The sequence below is a fragment of the Xiphophorus hellerii genome, chromosome 16 (genome assembly GCF_003331165.1).
Source record: "Xiphophorus hellerii strain 12219 chromosome 16, Xiphophorus_hellerii-4.1, whole genome shotgun sequence".
NCBI lineage: Eukaryota > Metazoa > Chordata > Actinopteri > Cyprinodontiformes > Poeciliidae > Xiphophorus > Xiphophorus hellerii.
The window spans coordinates 7,742,104-7,761,441 of NC_045687.1; the positions used below are offsets into that span (position 1 = coordinate 7,742,104).

Below are 19,338 nucleotides of genomic sequence, written 5' to 3' on the forward strand. Positions count from 1 at the left end.
ACACAGAGGAAACACGGTCACTAATATCTATACTGAATGTTGGATTATGGTCGGTTTTAGGTCTTGTAAACAGATGCTGAACAACATAGTTCACTCATGAATACACATGATAATATAAAAACAGAAAAGGGATAGGTTTGGCTATCCAGTGAATAAAAACAAAGCAATTGCCCCGAAAGACGTCCAACATGGGCTGATCGGATCCGTTTTTATTACTTGTATCTGAAATATTGAGTATGATCAGAATGGAAGAGTACCCAAAAATTGTACTCAAGTATAGTAACACTACTTCAATATATTTTTACTCAAGTAAAAGTAAAAAGCCATCCAGAAATAATAATAAAAAATGTATTTCTTAAGACTACTTGAGTACTGAGCAGAACGTCAGATGTAAATTTCAAGATCATGCTATGAATGTGCTGAACACATAAATCTTAACGAGGTCTCAAATCAAATAAATATAAATCATCTGTAATTGGTACTTGACAGAGTTCATAACAAAGTAGAAATGTAGGCTCAACTCCCAGTAACAAGCATGAGAGAATTATTGTCAATAAAATATAACACGTTACTTATTGCAATAATAATAAGACAGTTGTGTAGACTACATTTCAAAAAACAATTGTGGTATGTTTGCCCACATTGCTCACTAACCAGATTGTCAACACTTGACCATCCCTCCTTTTAACCTTCTGTAAATGAGAAAACCAAGAAAACAGGAAACAAAGGCAGTTTGAAATCTACAGATGTGATGGTTTAATGTGATGGTCAGTCCCAGAGATGTCTGTAAATTTGCCGATTAATATAAACACAAATTGTTTTTTCTTTCAATCAGATTCCTGAAGCTTAGCAAAATCAATTATAATCATGAGTCCATACATGCGTCTACATAATGCCTCCATCTTGTGTCAAATCAATGCTATTACATATAATAGTTTTCTTTCTTTATTTTCTCTATATTTATTTATTTATTGTCACTGTAGCACCTAGACAGTCATTGATTGCAAAAAGGTAGTTAAAACAATCAACTCTAAATACAAGAAGTATTATATTGATACTTTGAGACGAGGAGTTTGTTCTGAAAAAGGATAAACCTGGGCCTCTCTTTTACCTGCCATGCATTCACATTGGGAGTAAAAGGTACAGGAATAATTAAGAATGCTTGCAGGTTTTGAAAAACTTCCCAAGATGTTAAAATCTTATTGAACGATCCTTTGACTGTAGAAATTCCTTTACTGATTCACTGGAACATAAAATGATATGAAATGTTTTGATATATTTTCATAGCAAACAATGTATTTCGCTCCTACAAACCACATAAACAAAACTCCCTATTTTTAAACACTAACTGCTGAGTCTACATGCAAAAAGTAATTGCCTTGGTAGTCCGCTGAGCAGTCCATGTCAAAATCTGCTGTTCACACCCAACATGCAGTTTCTGGCTAGATATTTAATTGTTGTCATTATATCTGAAATATTGAGTATGATCAGAATGGAAGAGTACCCAAAAATTTTGCAAAAAGTTTGACATAGAAAGGAGATGTGCCAGTGTGTCTGTTCTTTCTGACACCCTTACATCAAGCTGTAGTACTAGTGCTGTTTTACTTCTAACTGAAAACATTATACATTTACTGGCTTGAACGTTTTATACAGTTTGGCACTTAATGCATGCTAGTAAAGATAACAGTAACAAAAGGCAAGGGAAAGCAAGTGCACTTGTATAATACCATTCATGCACAGGGTAATTTATGGTCCTTTACAGGAAGAACAAAGGAACAGAGATGAGAAAAAACACGTTAGATAAGATAAAAACTAAGTCTTGCATTAAATTAAAAAAACATTATACACACATAAAAGAAGAAAACATTTTTTATCTTTAGGCTCATGGCGTTTAATTCAGTTTTGCTTTATTATCTAATGTCGGATATTCTGATTCATCCACTGATAGATATTTTCACAACACTTGACGATTGTAGTGGATTATGCTCACATATATATAGACATAGAGTTAATTTTGATGCAATCCACAAGTAGGATAAAGCAGAAAATGACCAAAAATGAGTAGATGTTTAGAAGATGTTGAGTTACTTGAATATTGCATTTTTAAAAACCACAAAGGTAGGATTTTAACAAATAGAAACAGCTGAACTTTCTATTCTGATGTCCACAGAGCAAAGGTTGCAGGGTTCATGAGTGTAAAAAATTCAAAATCAATCAAACTGCCATGCAAAATATTTCACCTCATACTAAACAAAAGAAAAATGTTTGTATTTCCCAGGATGGTTTTCATACTAAATGAGCAATATTGCTTTAGATGTATTTGTCAAATTGATGGACTCTGCCATATCTTCAATATAACTATCTTCAATATAATATAGGGTAGATTTATTCAAGTAAATAAAGTCTAATTTAACGAGGATATGGACTCATTCTTGCATGTAGTAGAGATAAAAATAAATAGAATGCACTCAAATTCATACACATTATTTGCAAAATTAATTCAAACTGTTTCGTTCTGTTCCTTCTAAAAAAAGTTCGCATTTATTAAACGAGAGAAATAAAAGCAACTTTGTTTGTTTTTCGGTAAAAGATCAACTCTCAAATGTCGATCTGAAAGACCCTTTTCATCTGACGGCTTCACAAACTCGACTTGTGCTTGAAGCTGCCAACATTTATATGGTGCCTAAAACAGGTACAGAGGCTTTACTTTCAAATTAAAAGGTTAAATGTCAGTTAGAAAGACATGAACGCGTATTATCGATCCACAAACCAAAAAGAAAAACACTTAACTAACGTATTTATCCAATATCAGAGAAATAAATTTGGTAACGATGAATTTAAAGCTACTAAATATAAATTAGGAGGTATAGACACTTTTAGTTTGAAAATCCAGGAGGAAGCTCTTTTTTTTTCAAAGCGAGAGCTCTATGCGGAGGGTTCCATAAGGCCGACGCCTTTAACGTTGGTAACGGTGAGTTGGTGAACAATTTTATTCCTCTACAGTTCAGTAACTTATCCGTGTTATCATCTCTCCGACTTTTGTTTTTATTGTTGTCCTATGTTGGCACTGTGTTGTTCTTCTAATACATGACTTTACGACAAATAACTAAAACTACAGTGGCCAAAGATGTTTTGTAAAATGGCGGAAAGACAGCTAGAAGGAAGTTATGGTTTTCAATATACGTCCACGGCATGCATATAAGATATCTCCCAAATAAAGGTATAATTTTCGTGAAATGCTCAAGCTTTTAAAGTTATATTAGTATGTTGAAAGATATCGCTGTTTAAGCTCCATAACGTTTGGGTGAGCAGTTTTGATAGCCTCACGCCCATCAAGCGGATGTTTCTAATTAAACAGCTGCTGTCCTGCTTCCAGAGCTGCGCGCAGTTTGTTGAAGTTTTCAATTCTGACGACAATAATACAGATAGAAAACGTTAGAAGTGCTATAGAAAATGATGAATTTATAAATGTGGATATTAATATGAATAAACGAAGGTTATTTTGAAATATTTGAAATCCTTTATATATTGTTTTTTCACGTATGCTGTATTTGCTATATAGCTCACGTGAAACTAAATATACGTCCATATTTTCTTTCAATTATAATGACATATGCCTAACTTTTAATGTCAAGTTTATTTTTTTGAGGTATTCTATTTTATTATTTTTGCTGTTTTCTAATTTTTTAATATATTTCCAAGTATTTTTAAGTATAAATAATTATTCTTAAACTTGCATTCTTCCAGAGTTCATGAGTCCCCCCAACTTTACTGTGGTTCCAAATAAAGCCTTATACAGTTGCACATACATTCTTTTTTTTTATCATGATTTAAAGAACATAACTCAATCTTATTTGTACAACTGTGGACTATTTCTGTATCATTTTAGTTTGTTTAGTTAAAATAAAAAAGTAGTCTGCAAATACAACATTGTAATTACATAGCTTCAGACTATAGGAATCCTTCACCCTGTGATTAGAAGTGTTGTAATAGAATAAGATGATCGCTTGAAGATTGCAGATACAGGTACCTGTATTTAATACATTTTATGAAAAAAATTCTATTTTTACATATTTGTTGACACTGTAATGACAGAATGGTATGAAAAAATGGAGATCCTCTGCTTTCTCCTAGTGCTAATAAGAAAGAACCAATCAGAGCCAGGACGTGGGTCTGAATGCTGTCAATCACCTCCTGCCCCTTGCTCTCTGTTATGCTCAGGCTAGTTAGCATGGCCACCACTAACTGTGGATAAATGGTTTTCCTGTATTGTAATTTTTTTTCCTCTTCAGTAAGCACATTGAGCAACATATACATGAGGATGATTGACAGTGCTAAATCTTTATAAGGAGCACTTGTGTTACTTTAGATACAAATGCATTAGCAAGAAAAGGAAACAGAAAAACCTTCAAGAACTTCCAAATGTGATGAAAAAGGAAATAGAAAAGAAAACCCATAGTGAAATAGAAAAACAGTAAGGACAAAACAAAGAGAGAAGTGATTTAGAGTATTAGCTGGTTCGTGGCTTATAGCATGCGTTTTGACTCTTATGTTGTCACTTTGCAATCTCTATATAAAACCTTTAAAGATCTACCAGAATCAGATCATAATTTTATGAAACGGCAATGTCAAGAAACTTTAGAAGTTTTCTATATTGCTGTATTGTTTCTTATCAGCGCATCATGCAACTCAAAATAATTGTTTTTTCTTGGTACATGGCGTGCAGCCGAGCCTGGCGGTATTGTGAATTTCCTGTGTGCTGTAGTGGTTTTGAAGTGAGTAAGTTGTTTTGCTGCTCAAAAGGAAAGAAAGTGAGATTGTGTCAGATGGATAAAAGCAGACAGCTCATATGCTCACTCCAAATTTTAGATGTTGCTGACAATTTCCTGAAAAGGACACATAGAATTAAAGTCAAATATCTCAATATCATGTTTTTTTTTTTTTTTTTGCAGAATAGAGAGTTTATTTTTATTTACACATAATGCAAAATGTATGGTGGTGAGGCATGACAAGTCACAGATTCAATAGCTGCAACTTCAGGTTACATGAAAGGTCAAAAATCTCTTCACATTTCAGGATGTCAACGATGAGTCAGAAACTCATCCCAACTGAGTCAGATGCAGATGTGACATTTATACAGTGCTCTGTATTTACTTAGCAAACAACTTGTTTGTCCTAACTCTGCTTTTTGTTAAAACTTAGTATTTTACTTTGTAATTGTAATGTACGCTTATTTTCTGTGTGACTTTAAAATCTTAAATAATGACCACTATGAATAGACGAAAGCTGGCATTCTGCTTATGCCACAATTAATTCTTCACCAGAGCTGTTATCAAACATGTTGTCCTGTAATCCTTTGTAGTTGGAGAATAGATGGAGCTGTATTGGAGTAACTAGGAGAAGGAGGGGGAGTATGGGGAACTGGAGAGCATTTCCCATAAGTCATGTTAGCCAGCTCCTCCCATATTTGGCTGGCTGCCAGCATCAAACAGAGCTGGGCAGGAGACGCAGCAAAGACTGAGCTTTCAGAAGACCATGAAGGATAAGACAGGCAAACAGAGCCGTTAGTTAATGCCGTTGAGGTTATGCTGAGCAGATACCAGCAAGAGGTTGGTACGTGTATGTAGCACTCTGCTTCTTGCATACTGAGAGGAGTTGTTTTTGTAGTTGTGTTTATTACTTCTTTTTTTTTCAATTTCCTTTCTGTGTCATCGGGGTGTGGTGGTGCAGCGATGGTATACGGAAGTAGCATTTTAACCGCATTGTTCTAAAAGATCTTGCAGTGCATGAAGTCGCAGCAAAGGTAATACTCAAAATTTAGTTTACTGAATTGAAGTTGGGCTTCAAAGTTTTTTTGGCATGTTGGGTAGTTTAGTTGTAGGAATGCATTTGTGCTGTTTAAGGTGTCCTGATGAAATTCTAAAAATAACAAATACGTAGGTAGTTCTGTTTGTTTGAATCAAGATTTTAGTGTTAATCCTTTAGATCAGGGAATGCTATGATGCAACAAGCTGCAACTGTGCCTCCTCAACTCATTTCCAGCAGGGCTCTGATGAACATCCTTGGTTTAAATGTATGTTTTACATTCCTACACAATCAGCTTAAGTCTTTGTTGGTAATTTATCTTTGCTGTGTCTTACCTAACATGCTTCATTTGACTGAAAATGAGTGCTTGGTTTTAATGAAACTGTTGCAACTGTCAAAACAAGACCAGGGTTTAGTTTCCTGTATCGTCTACCCACTGCAGAGTTTCAGTTTAACTTGATTTTCAAGTCAAGCTTTTTTTTTTCCTTTGAGCTTGGACTGCACAGTCCAATATGTTGACCTTTAGATGAGCTATAAAAAATGTTTGCTCAGTTGCTGACGTGAGACACCTCTGCTCTTTTGTCTCAACAGTTTTATGAGATTTTTTACTTCATTGCAGCTGCTGGCTCATTAAAGAAGTTGTTTTTGTTCTAAAACCAAATAGTAGGAGCTGATAAAACCAGTTAAATAGTAGAATTAAAAATATATTTATTTGATTATTCCTTTCTGCCATTTTTATTAAATTTCCATAAAACTGACCTCTAATTAAATGTTCTAAAACATTTCAAAGACATTGGTATTTGTATTGGAATTACACATTGATGGTGGCAGAAAGCATGTGAAAGTATAGAAATACTGCAAATCCATTTTGTGGCACTGAGATCAGAAGTCACTTTTTGTATGAAAAACTATTTCCAGTCCAATTTACAATAATTAAAGCATTACATTTGTCAAGCGAGAAACTAAATTTGTTTTTAGAAGAGTTATCTCCATAAAATAAACCATAGGTCATCAAAAAGGTCTAAACAAAGTAATGGGTATACAGTGTAATAATCTATCTTCACATTTTAAGAAGTTTATTTAACTGTCCAAAGCTAACTTGACTTATTGCTCTCTCTTTCCAGATCTATCAGATGAAATGGCGGTGAGGCAGAGGCTTTTCAATTCAACCGCTCCATTCTCTGGTTCCCCCAAAACCGAGCTGAAGGGGTCCTATCCGCCCAGCTCCTGCAAAGAGCAGGAGGCGGAAGAGGAGGAAGATGATGGGAAGGACAGCAAACTGAGCTACATGCAAGAAACAGGATGGATTCCAAGTCCACAGATGAAAAAAGTCCTGACGCATGGAACTGCCGAGCAAGTGGGAGAAATGCCAATCAAGACCTCTACCATCATTGCTCAAGCTGAATGTAAATATTTTTGTGTTATTTACTAGGAAATAATGTTTCTACTGACTCAGCACTATTTAACACCAACATTTCCTTTAGGTGAAACTCAGGATTCCCAGGAATTCAGTCCCTCTTGTTCTGAAAGATATGTCCCCTTCCCAAATTGTTTGACCAGGTATCTCATTAAGTTTCACTGCTCTCCTTAAAGTTATCCTCTTGCGTTTATGTATTGAAATTAATGAAAATATCCCAAATTTGCTTAGCCTTTCCTCAGAGCACAACCATGTAGCATGCCCAACTTCAGCCTTGTTCCAAAAGCCACATGTCACACAGGCAAAGAGTCAAAGAAGGCAAAAGAGCAAAGGAAAGAGAAAAAAGAAGGGGAAGGAGAAGCAGCGACGGAGACATCGAACGCTCTCCGGAGTCCCTGAACAAGAGAGTGGCCTGATCCAGGTGAGATGTTTGTTTGTTTTTATCCAGACACTTATTTATTAGCATAGCACTTCCTTATTTTAACTGGATTTAGACTGTATCAGAATAAGACGTTCTTGTACCATCAGTGTTTTCTGATCACCGTAACCTTTAATTAGGTCTCATTTAAAGAAAGCAAGAATTCATTATAATTGCATAATATAGAGTTCATAATATAGATATGTAAACACTTTGCATGTTTTATGTTACTAAATAGTTTCAATAGGTTTACATTTCCTGCCTTCAGTAGGATAGTTACCAAGCTTGTAAATTTTTTTGAAGACTTGGTTGTTTGTATGCTGTATTTTGTACACTGGAAAGGATTTGAAATGATGAATTGTCACATTTTCTGGAAGTCATAATTTCAGCCTTTTAATATCCTTTTCCATGAAGCTCCCCAAATGAAATCCTGAACATTGCCTCGCATGTCCTTGGATTTTCAGCCTCTAAGCATGTAAACATTATTATTTGGCATGTCAACATTATTATTTGACCAAGTGTTTGTTATCTTCTGTAGGAGGAATTCTCTGGAGGACTAAGTAGCTTTAGCACATCTCGCTGTAGCAGCGTTGAAAGCCTTGTGGAGCAAGAGTGTGGCAATCCTTTCTACAACAGACAGATCTACCTGACTGGCTCAAGCTGCGCTCCTCTGAACTGGCCTCACCCAAACTTTAGCCTCTCCAGCTTCCCGGCAGATGAGCAGGACAACAGCTCAGACTCCTTCAGCAGTGTGGGAGACTGCTCTCTCGCCCTTGCGGGTCTCAGATACGTAGTCAGCCAGGCAGATCCTTGCTACACGCGGCCATTTTTCAAAGATGTGGAGAGCGAAGCTAGGGAGAATGAAGATGAGCTTTCAAAGGCTGATTCAGAGTGCAATGAAGGACTCATCTTCAACAGTGATGTATGTTAGGTTCTTTTTTTTTTTTTTTTTTTTTTTTTTTTACATTTTTCAGAAGTTGTTCATGTAAATTAAATGTGCGTCTTTTTCTTTAAAGAAAATCCAACCTGTGGACTTTGAATATAAGGAGGGGAGGGAGTACATCCTCTCACATTTTATCAAAGAAGGTTCCTATGGTGAGGTTCACAGTGCTCAGGATGTCAACACAGGACACAGATTTGCAGCCAAAAAGGTGAACTACCTTTTTTTGCCAACATTTTTGTCCCCACTGTCTGATTTTAAACACTGACATGTAGGATTTCATTCCGTATCTCCATATTGTTTTAACACAGATTGCCCTGAAGAAATTCAGCAGTGAGGAGGTGGGTGCGTGGAGTACCCTCCGATCTCCTCGTATCACTGAGCTCTTTGGAGTAGTCAGAGAGGGACCAAATGTTGTCCTTTTAATGGAGGAAAAATCAGGTAAACAAGCTTTGCTTCTGTTTTTTTCTTCCTTTTTACAAAACACATTTTGTAGAGACCGTTGGAGTTCAACTGTACTCAAATAGAATATCATTTGTATCAGGTTGTGTAAGGTGAGGATTTTGCAATGCATTAAATGACCGTTAACGTTCCTTCAGCTCCTGCTTTTCAAACTTATAAATCTTTATTAGGAAACTTTAAACTTTATAATCTAGCTTTTACACAAGATTTTATCTGTTATTTCCAGGCTCCCTGGGTCAGCTGATAATGAAGCGTGGCCGACTGCCAGAGGATTTAAGTCTTCACTACCAGTCTCAGGTTTTAGCAGCCCTGGAATACCTAATAAAGAAGAAAGTGGCACATTTGGATATTAAAGGTGTGTATTTGAACAAGTCTGATCTGAATTATGCTAACGCTAAAATGTTAAAGCTTAATGAACTTAAACACTATCTTTATTTTATGTACTCTTTAAATCAGATGATTGATATTGGTATGTTAACAATGTAATTTGAACACTCTCTTCATATGTGGTGGAAAATATATAGAGAAAGTAAGAAACATTTTGACTTAGTTTTCCTCTGAAGAATTTGTATCTTTGTTTAGTTGTTGTGTGGAACATGAGTGTCATAGTTACAGTCTAGATTTGATCTTGAGGCACCTGTGTGCTGCTGACGGGCTGGGAATTTCCCACAGCGTGAGTCACAGCCACTCTTCAGTAACAGCGCATGTGCAGACAAGAAAGAAAAGAACTAAGCAGAAAAGGCATGGGGGGATGGGTGGAGGAGCAGGAAGCAGTCAGCGAGACAAGTTGGGTAAAAAAAAAGTACAAGTATAGAAAGCGAGACAAGTAGAGAAGGAACAGTGCAAGTATAGAAAGAAGGTAGAATAAAAGGAGGAAACAGAAAAACAGAAGGAGAACTCTAAAGGAGGAAGTGCAACAAACGAATCACAGCAGAACAGCAGAAAAAAAACATGTTTTATTTTGAAGCTTAGGCGCCACCTGGTGTTCAGGATACTTTAAAAGAAATAACAGTAATTGCAATCTCAATATTGATTCCACATTTAAGAGCTGATTTCAGATTTTGCTCTGCTGACTGTTTCATGTCCCTTCAGAGGCTGTAGTTTGGACTATTTTATCCAAAACAAAGATTAATGTCTCTGCTTGGTTCTCACAGCTGACAATGTGTTGCTGTCAGAAGATGGGAGAGACACTTTCCTGTGTGACTTTGGACATGCAGAGAAACTCGACAACCAGGGTCAGAGCCTCAGTACGTCCAGAGGTAAGCTTGGTGAAGCTTTAGCTAACCAGCTTTGTGATGTGTAACTTATCCAATCGTGTGTATTTACTGTTTTCCTTCTTTAAATCAGATCTGAAGGGAACAGAGACCCACATGGCCCCTGAGATTGTAAAAGGAGAACACCGTGGAGCCAAAGCAGATGTGTGGAGCAGCTGCTGCATGTTGCTTCACATGCTGAACGGGTGTCAGCCATGGACAAGATATTACACCTGCAGACTCTACCTGAAGGTGCTGCTCACAGTCACACAAACAGTAACGCTATTTATCTGGTTATTCATATCAAAGTTTAACGAAATTTTCTTTTTCTAATGTACACAGATTGCAAATGAGCCTCCGCCGGTCGGAGAGATCCCACCTGACTGCAGCCCTCTCACGGCTGAAGTTTTAAAGGCTGGACTCCAGAAGGATCCAGTCAAGAGATCATCAGCATCTCAACTCAAAGAAAAAACCGATAGAGCTCTGAAAGAAGGTAAAGTAATTATTTAGTGTATTTTATTTCCTGCTAGCTGTGTTTAAGTAATTTAAGTGACACTAGTTTGCTCCTGTGGTCAAAAATCCTACTGATAGAAATCCAATAACCTTATACTTTATTAGATCCTTTTGATTGCAAATAAACATAACTGATGTAGCTCTTAAATGCCCAACTTAAGCACTTGAGAGCTACTATCCCTAAAATTTTAGATGCATCCTTCCTTTTACACACATAAATTAAATGAATGCTCATTACCACACCTTTTCGGAGCTGAGCCATATGATTCAGGTGTTGGAGAAGAAACGTGTCCAAAAGTCACAGGACTGGAGTTGGACGCTATTGGAATAAAAGCTTTCATCAGTCCTGATTAGTCTGCACATTGCCATTCTTAGCCACCTCAACAGTGTTTTCTAGGATGTTTGGAACTTAGGAGAATAAAACCAGACTAAATTAGTTTATTACTCCTATTTAGTACGTGTCATGATTTAAGCTTATATCTAATCTCCAAATAGTTAATTGGAGAGTTTACTAAGTGATGTAATTGTTTTTTTCACTGCAGTTGGAGGATTAACCAGTTCAGTCCAGGGACCCTACACAGAGCCTCTATATGTTCCAAACAAACCACCTGATGACCTTCACCCCATTTATAGCAGTGGTGAGTTTGAGGATGAGGAGGAACACAAGAAGTCTGCAGATAAAATAATAACAGACCTAAGAACAAAAAACAAAGCTCCTGAGAAAGACTTGGAGACCAGCCTCAATGAGCCAAAACGGGAGTCGTGGAACGCTCCACAGATGCTCGTCCCTGAGCTAAACTTCAAGAGAAACAACAAGATCACCACTGTGCCTGAACTTGAGCTTCGCAAACTGGAGCGAGGTGAGTTTTTATCCAGTGATATGGTTGTTGTCATGTGTCTGATTCCATGTCTAATCTCTGCCCCTGCTCCTCTCCTCTCTTGTTTTCAGACTTCTACCTGAGCAGTCTGTCGCAGCTTCCTTCTGCTGAGATGCAGGAGCAGCTCCTGTCTTGTATTAACAGTGACCATTATTGCAACTGGGAACTATGGGACAAAAAGGTAATTGAAATTAGAGAAACCCACATTGTTCAAATTTAACATCAGAGTTAATAAAATAATAAACACTTTTTCTGCTGACTAAAATAATGTTAGTAATGTCTTGTGTGCACTTTTAAAACCTCTGAGCAGCCATGAAAATGTGATTTACTCTCAGTTCAACTTTAATAAATAGTAACGTCTGACAGAAAAAGCTTAATGTAGCCGTTAAAGACACTTAGAAATGAATAGTGTTACATTTTGTAGGTTTCAACTATCTGTTTATCTGAATGACTTTTATTCCTTCCAGGACTCTGGTCGCTGGTCGCTGAACCCCGGAGATGAATACAGCTCCGGTTTCGTCTCCTACAACAGCCAACCAGATGTACAGGTCTTCAGTTTAGATTTGCTTGGTCAAACACCACCTTGTTGTTTTGAAGGTGAGATAAAGCCCAGAAACATCTCTCCTTCCTCCAAGTCATCCTATAGTACAAAAGGAAACATGTCGGCATTTTGTTTTTGGTGCAGGGGTGGATGTCTGCATCAGAGACTTCAGCCGGAAAAAAATTCAGATCAGAGAGAAACGTCGGGTGAAGGTTGGCCACATTGCTACTGGCATCAGTGATCAGGTTAGACTGGGCAGCTCTCACACACCTCAGTGTGTCAAAAAAAGTGAAAGAGAGTGCTAAATATTTGTTTCTGTTCTAGATTTCAGAGCGGGTGTTCACCCTGGAGACCCAGAACGGCCAGCAGATCAGTCACGAGGAGGAGGTGCTGGAGTCTGGTCTTGAACTCCGCTGTGTTTCTGCTCCAGACTTCAGCTCCGCTTGGAGGTGGAGGATCAAGGACGGAGTGTTGGAGACGAGCAAGAATCCGCATCTCTGTTCTACCACTGAAATGCAGCTGATTCACTCTGTCTTGACCTGATTTAATTTTCACCATCCAATGCTGTTTTAATCAATGCTTTAAAAATAGTGAATGTTTTAACAAAAATGTCTCATGTTTCAATTGCTTTTATTGGTGCGTTGTTTTGTAGCATTGTGTCTTATGATGTTTACATTATGCTTTTTGTTACATGTACTTGGAGGCAACAAACATGCCTAATTATGTACAATGTGTCAACATTTGTTGTCATTTTTAAAGCCAGCTTCTGGCTCCATCCCTTTGGGTATTAAGTCAGTTCAATTTTATTGTTTACAATGAAAAATGTGTTCAACATCATGTGAAAGTTTAGGCACGCTTAGTGTAAAAAGATAAACATGCTTTTAAAATACATATTTTTGGGTTTTCCTGAAAAATTGGTATTGTCAGAGCTGTTTTATCTTCTTAATTGTCAATTATGATCTTCACATTTCTGGCTACATGTCAGAAAATGGTGAAAAAGTTAAATGTTTTAGTCGTTCAGTCCAGAAAGTGAGACTCATTAATTTCACACCCTGAAATATTTCAAGCCTTCATTTCTTATTTTGGTAATTATGGTTTACTGATAATAAAAATCCCAAATTCTATGTTGTAATATTTGAGTATTGCATAAGATCAATAAAGGGATATCCTAAAAATAAATGTTTTCCATTTTTATACACTTAAATACTTGGTTAGGACTCTTTTTGCATGAATTACCTCATCAATGTAATGTGGCATGGAGGGGATCAGATCAGACTGTAGTTCTGCTGAGGTTTAATGGAAGCTCAGTTTGCTTTGCATCATTGGGTGTGGCGTCTCATTCCTTTTGAAAATGTTGACCATGTATTTTCGTACTCATTTGCTATGGTGACATGACAAAAAGCAAAATGTCACAGACTTGCCTTATCTTGAATAAGAGTAATCAAGTGTGAATAAAATATTAATCAAAAATGCTGCCAGCTTTCCCAAAAGCGGCAAATAAAAAAATATATTTAAATTGCATTTCTTTTTGCTAATTTTTCATTTTGGGCTCAAAATCAATTTTAATCTGTACCACCAGATGGCAGAACTTTTCACCATTTAAAGAATGTAGCTGAATTCAAACTTGTTTTTCTTGCAGACTGCATCGCTATTGAAGCCCGTTTCCGCCTTTAATGTTAAAAGAAATATCATCTATTATAATGAATCATCTCTATATTGAGATACTATCTTATTTGAGATTTTTTTTTAATCATAGTGGCGCATTGCTGATGGTAGAGTACCATTTTTAGTTTTGTTTTTTCAACTGAAAAAAAAAAAGATTGGTAGCCATACTTGGTTAAATCACACAAAATATAGATTATATTTGATATAAACGTTTCAGGTAGAAGTAGTTGTAACATACTGACATGTTTAAAGATGAAAAAATATGTTTTTCAGAAAGTTTTGGGAGGTGGACATTGTTTTGTTCTTAGGGATGACTGTTAAATTTATAAAGGACATCTTAAGGATGAAAGGTGAACAGTTTCCAGTAGTGAACATATCCCCAACAACAGATTGAGTCATGCCTTAACTGCTGGTATGAATGAAAAGCAATGAGCAGTATTTCCCTCCCACTTACTTGAGAAATACTACTTCCTTGTATGTGCATACAGATAATAGTACCTGCCTTGGGTTGAATCTCAATACAATACTACATATCAAATATCCTATTGAATGCAAATTTAATAATATTCTATCAACTCAGTGAAAGGTTCTAAAATTACTAAGCACTCCAGGCATAAGTTTGTCTATCAGAAAAAATTAAGTTTAAATAACATTGAACCCTCTGTAGTGCTAAAGGTTTCACTGCAAACGCTTTTTCACTAAATGTAATAAAGCATTTTCTGAGGACATGTGAGTAGGATTATTTAAAAAACAAATAATAACCAACATTATATCACAAAACATCTCTAAAAATGTTAACATTTTACATGACCTAGCTATTTCATAATAACACTTCATCTAAACAACGCACACAAGTAGCCACAAGAAGAGTTTAAAAGATTTATTTTCCTTATCACAACATAACAAGTCACTGCAAAAAGGTTTTCAGGGGACCTTGAGACAATTTCCGCCCATACAAATATGATAGAAAAGGTGAAAACTCATATCAAAGTGATTTCATAGTAAAAAAGCAAACATCAAGGCACCGATGAACAAGGAAAATGTATAAAAAGCCTTGAGCTGCATGACGTTGCAGCAGTCTCAATAACTGTCGCAAAAATACAGTACTCTGAACGTATCAAAAGTGAGGTAAGCAGCCCACTGCTTTCTGTGTATGCAGCACAGCTTCTTTCATAGGTCAAAGGAACTGCTGACTCACGACACATGGCTCTTTTATAAAAACAGATTATTTTTTTTTGTATGTATTAACGGAGTCACAGTTGCAATGGTATTCCAAACACCCAAAACAGCAATGATTTAAATTTATCCAAGAATTTTCAGTGACCCCAACAGTAATAATTCGGTAAGGTTGTGTTTCTTTTAAACAATAAGATGAATATTTTTTTAAATGTAAACAAACTCTGAACACAACCAACTGATTAGACACCCTTCGTTAGTCCCTGAAATAGTTAGAAACTTTGAATTTCTGGTTTTACGGGGAGACAAATTAACTGGGCTTGTTTTAATCTAATGCTTAAACTCCATGGCACAGACTTGCAATTTTTAGTTAATTTATCACTTGTTTAAAAAATGTCATTATCTTGTCTCACCGTGACCATCTAATATGTCCATACCCGCCAGTTTTTTGAAGATTTCCGTCAGGGGACTACTCACAATAACATATGAATGGAGATTGGCTAGCATACAGACATGATGATGATAACGAAAAAAGAAAAAAAGAAAGAAAGGAAGAAAGAAAGAAAAGACACTACAACTAAAATAACAGAGAACCCACTCCATCCAGCTGAACTTAGTCTTAGGGTAAGAAACAGAGTGCAGTGACTTTGTACCAAGTAAAAAATAAATTATTTAAAGTTCCTTCTTTGTTCAAGTCTGAAATCCTCCCTATCTTTCTGATTTTGTGCATCATGCACATCTCTCCTCCTCAGAGGCTTAACGATCATGGGTACAACAGCGCTTCCAGTCCAGCTCTCAGTTTCACAGGAATTGTGGTTCTCCATGTACAAGTTCCTCTAGCTCAACTTATTTATTTATTTTTCTTTTAACTCTGCCTTGACTCGTTTCCGTTGGCCCTTTGATCATCTTGTTTCTGCTCCTGTTCCTTCAGTCGTAGGTCTTCCCATCTTTCTCCTCCCTGCCCCTAGAGCGGTTTTCACATCTTGCGCATGACTAAAGCAGTGGTAAGAACACCGGCCAGGAAGACCCCCAACGTCTGCCAAGTGGGCGTGCCGAAGTAGGAACGAATTCCCTCCTGAAAAAAAAACAACAACAAAGTTTTAAACAACCACAATTATTTACACTATATTTTGCTTATTGGATTTTTTTTTGTTTCAAAAGACTCCAAAGTTTGGGGAACTATTCAAATTATTCAGACAAGTCTGGACCTATATTCGCAAAGGTTCTCAGAGAGATCCGATCTTAGCTTAAAAAGTCTTAAGTCCTAACATAACTGTAACACACTATCTACATTTTGTCACGTTAGGAGCTCTCTTAAGGCCTACAAACTTTTATCGCATAGAGGTAAAATACTAAGAACAAACAATTGCACAAATTCTACACATTTTCCTAAAATGACGTCACGAGAAGCTACTTTTACTCTTAGGATTCCTGGTGAGTTTTGCACAGTACTGTTTGTAATCATGATCAGAAGTAATTAAAGATTCCTTACCCAGCCACCTTGCTCTCTTATCCAGTTGATCACATGATCCCGGAGGTAGTCTATTGTCCAGTTAATTATTGTTCTGATGATATCAGGGATTTTGGTTACAAGGGCCTAGAAAATGGATGGAAAAAAAAAATCACTTTATTATTCAGTAATAATCCCACAATGTACAAACAAAGGAACAACAGAGGAGCTTCACAAACCTTTATGACGAGTCGGCAGGCGAAGTAAAAGAGCGCAACCACTCGGCCCCAGTTGAATCTACCATCAGAAAAGATCTGAAAGGCAACTTTCATGAAGACGTCTTTTGATGGCTTCAGGGCGGAGTCATCTATCATCCTAAGAAAAACATTATTATCCGAGTTGATTTATGAGTGAGGGTATGTACAGACAGAATAAACATTTACAAATTTTGTGTTGGAATTTAGAGAGTTAATCTACTTTTGCAGATCCATGTTTCCATCAAGCTCATCTCCGATCTGCTGAAGGCACTGAGCGAGCTTCTTGTGGTTTTCACACAGCTCCTGTGCGCCGAGCTGCTCTCTGGTCAGTACAGCATCACTGTCTACGTGCCGCCGAATCCGCTCGTAAATGAAGCTACTCGGGCAAAACAGAAAAATGTTTGATCTGCAGTTCCAGATACTTTGACACAAAATTTATAACACGATACTATATTACAAAGCCACTAAAATAAATAGCAGTTTTATCAGCAGTGGCTCTAAGGCAACAGGCTATATACAAGACAGGTAGAATGACTTTAAAATAATCTTCCACCCAAATAAACCACGATAGACCTTGAACAAAACAATGCTTCAGGTCCAGATGTCAAAAGAAGCTCAAAAGTTGATCTAAAACTGAAAGAAGACAATCTAAAAAAAAGTACAAGTGTTTTTTTTAAATTTACCCCAATTCCAATCGTAAATAAAATCCAACATTAAAAAGTAAATCATATTGGGCGTCTGCTAGCACCCAATGTCTGGTGGCACATTTTACAGTATTTTGAAGAAAAAAAAAGAACTTGTCACATATTGACTTTCTATTAGAGAATAATATAAAAATATACATCAGAACTCAGTGCAAATTAATCACACTTATGAATATAATTACAGCAGTTTTATTAAAATACGTTAAAAATATGCTACAACTGTAATTACAGACTAATGTTACAAATTTTTGTTATTGTTATAACAAAAGTGCTTTTTATTAATTATGCTAAGAGACTAATTAGATTCATCTGTCTGAACACTCTGTACCCAGCATTCACATTGTTTTTTTGTTTTTTTTCTTGAGAAGCTGTAACCGGTTTGTTGAGCCTTAGGGTATGTTTTAGTCAGAGTGTCCTACACATAACTCAGGCATGAATTGAAAAAGTTTGCATATGTTCTATCAATAAAACCAATTGTGTCCATATATGATGCCGTCTTAAAAATTATTTTGTCCTTAGACACTCAGTAACATGAGTTGTGACACCCGTGACGAAGTATTTCTGTTTAAATCCATCAAGTATGTCTGGAGAGACATGGAAAATACCTAAGTGTCTACTAACAAAATAATCTTTAAGACTTCTGCGTACGTTCTTCTGCTGTATTTTATCAAAGTAGAAAGAGTTTCAGGCAAAAAGCCTCATTATGTTGGGTGTACAGTGTTCATAGAAAAAAAAAAAACCCTGAGAAGTTAGTAGCACACAGATTTGTAAAACAAACAGACCAAAAATTAATATTTGAGTTGCTTCATGATAGAAAACATTGAATACCATCAGGACGATTGAGTTGAGGACCGTAGCATCTCCACATGGTGGACCTGCTGTACTAACTGAGCCATCCAGGGCCCGGATTAATGGTAATATCAACTTGAAGACAGTAATACAAGCCACCATAATTTGCAACAGGACAAATTAACAAAATACAATTCGTAGTAATCACATCTATTTCCAGTGTTATAGGAGAAAAGAAAAGTCAGATGCAACGTTAACTTACTCCTTCAACAACACAGCTCCGACTTCCACAATCTGTTCAGATGAATTTCCTGAGAAACAAAGGTCAGGGTGAGTCACATCATTCAAATGTTGATACACCAGCGCCAAAGCGCGACTCATCCTAAATCAATCCCAAATTAAACACCCGCGTAAACTCCCTCAGCAGCTTGTTTACTCCTACTATTAATTATTTTTCTTTAATCTATGCTTCGAAATCAATATTTCTGATGAGACTTCCAGAGCACCATAGCATCACGTCAAACCCCAGGAGTCAGGTTTAGCTAAATAATTTCAACATTTTCTTTTAATATTCAAAATATTCTAGCTTCCTGGTGAATATTAAGGGTTTTTAGGCGTGAAGAGAAGAATACAAATTAATATCCACATACCAATGTTTTGACGTTAGTCTCTAAAAAGCACAAAAAAAAAACCCTACAGCATCAGTGCTAAGACTTAGCAGTTTTGCTAAGCTAACATCAGTTCAGGCAACGGTGGGGTTTTTTTGTTGTCTTTTTTTGCGACAGTCCGATAAACGTGGAACTAAAAACCCCTAAGCAAACCGCTAATCTGGAAGGTCCTCTACCCCTACAAAACATTTAGGAACACTGTCACAGCTTACACTAATAAAAAAACATAGTAGATGCCAGCCAATACCTTGATCACCTCCACCTCCTTCTGCCATTTTGCTCGTCTGCCTCCCCGGCTTCTACTTCCGCACAGTCATGTGACCACATCTTTTTTCTCTCCTCTGCTTCTCCTTGATGCTGATGTGACTATGATGCACAGAGCTGAAGGTTTATGAGGTTAGT

At 36.6% G+C, this 19,338-nt stretch overlaps 2 protein-coding genes across 6 annotated transcripts; one reads left to right on the forward strand and one right to left on the reverse strand.

Moving 5' to 3' along the window:
* Positions 1 to 2,900: 2,900 nt before the first annotated feature.
* map3k14a (mitogen-activated protein kinase kinase kinase 14a) lies at positions 2,901 to 13,431 on the forward strand. Of its 4 annotated transcripts, XM_032587916.1 has the most exons (17): positions 5,510 to 5,609; positions 5,731 to 5,803; positions 6,930 to 7,211; positions 7,290 to 7,365; positions 7,454 to 7,643; positions 8,179 to 8,562; positions 8,657 to 8,791; positions 8,892 to 9,021; positions 9,269 to 9,397; positions 10,197 to 10,301; positions 10,390 to 10,547; positions 10,638 to 10,788; positions 11,351 to 11,668; positions 11,758 to 11,867; positions 12,154 to 12,283; positions 12,372 to 12,472; positions 12,552 to 13,431. In XM_032587916.1, the coding sequence occupies exons 3-17, from the start codon at positions 6,944 to 6,946 to the stop codon at positions 12,768 to 12,770; spliced, it is 2,604 nt and encodes an 867-aa protein (XP_032443807.1). In that variant the 5' UTR covers positions 5,510 to 5,609; positions 5,731 to 5,803; positions 6,930 to 6,943; the 3' UTR covers positions 12,771 to 13,431. The 4 variants fall into 4 exon arrangements, with proteins under 4 accessions (XP_032443806.1, XP_032443808.1, XP_032443805.1 ...); XM_032587915.1 differs by lacking the exons at positions 5,510 to 5,609; positions 5,731 to 5,803 and adding an exon at positions 2,901 to 2,971; XM_032587917.1 differs by lacking the exon at positions 5,731 to 5,803 and having other exon boundaries at positions 5,483 to 5,609.
* A 1,326-nt stretch (positions 13,432 to 14,757) lies between these two features.
* LOC116735411 (apoptosis regulator BAX) lies at positions 14,758 to 19,302 on the reverse strand. 2 transcript variants are annotated; one of them, XM_032587314.1, is made up of 6 exons: positions 19,184 to 19,301; positions 18,531 to 18,579; positions 16,996 to 17,151; positions 16,758 to 16,893; positions 16,561 to 16,665; positions 14,758 to 16,143 (listed from the first exon to the last, which is right to left on the reverse strand). In XM_032587314.1, exons 1-6 carry the CDS (start codon positions 19,209 to 19,211, stop codon positions 16,045 to 16,047), a joined length of 573 nt encoding a protein of 190 aa, XP_032443205.1. In that variant the 5' UTR covers positions 19,212 to 19,301; the 3' UTR covers positions 14,758 to 16,044. The 2 variants fall into 2 exon arrangements, with proteins under 2 accessions (XP_032443205.1, XP_032443206.1); XM_032587315.1 differs by lacking the exon at positions 16,996 to 17,151 and having other exon boundaries at positions 19,184 to 19,302.
* Between the last annotated feature and the right edge of the window lie 36 nt (positions 19,303 to 19,338).

Bases quoted from the DNA above. Each gene is read 5' to 3' on its own strand.
- map3k14a (XM_032587914.1), top strand. From the start codon at position 5,586: ATGCTGAGCAGATACCAGCAAGAGGTTG. The intron at 7,366-7,453 runs GTATCTCATTAA...AAATTTGCTTAG, and splicing joins TTCCCAAATTGTTTGACCAG to CCTTTCCTCAGAGCACAACC. The intron at 10,302-10,389 runs GTAAGCTTGGTG...TCTTTAAATCAG, and splicing joins GAGCCTCAGTACGTCCAGAG to ATCTGAAGGGAACAGAGACC.
- LOC116735411 (XM_032587314.1), bottom strand. From the start codon at position 19,211: ATGGCAGAAGGAGGTGGAGGTGATCAAG. The intron at 16,666-16,757 runs GTTTGTGAAGCT...TCCATTTTCTAG, and splicing joins CCTGCCGACTCGTCATAAAG to GCCCTTGTAACCAAAATCCC. The intron at 16,144-16,560 runs GTAAGGAATCTT...TTTTTTTTTCAG, and splicing joins TAAGAGAGCAAGGTGGCTGG to GAGGGAATTCGTTCCTACTT.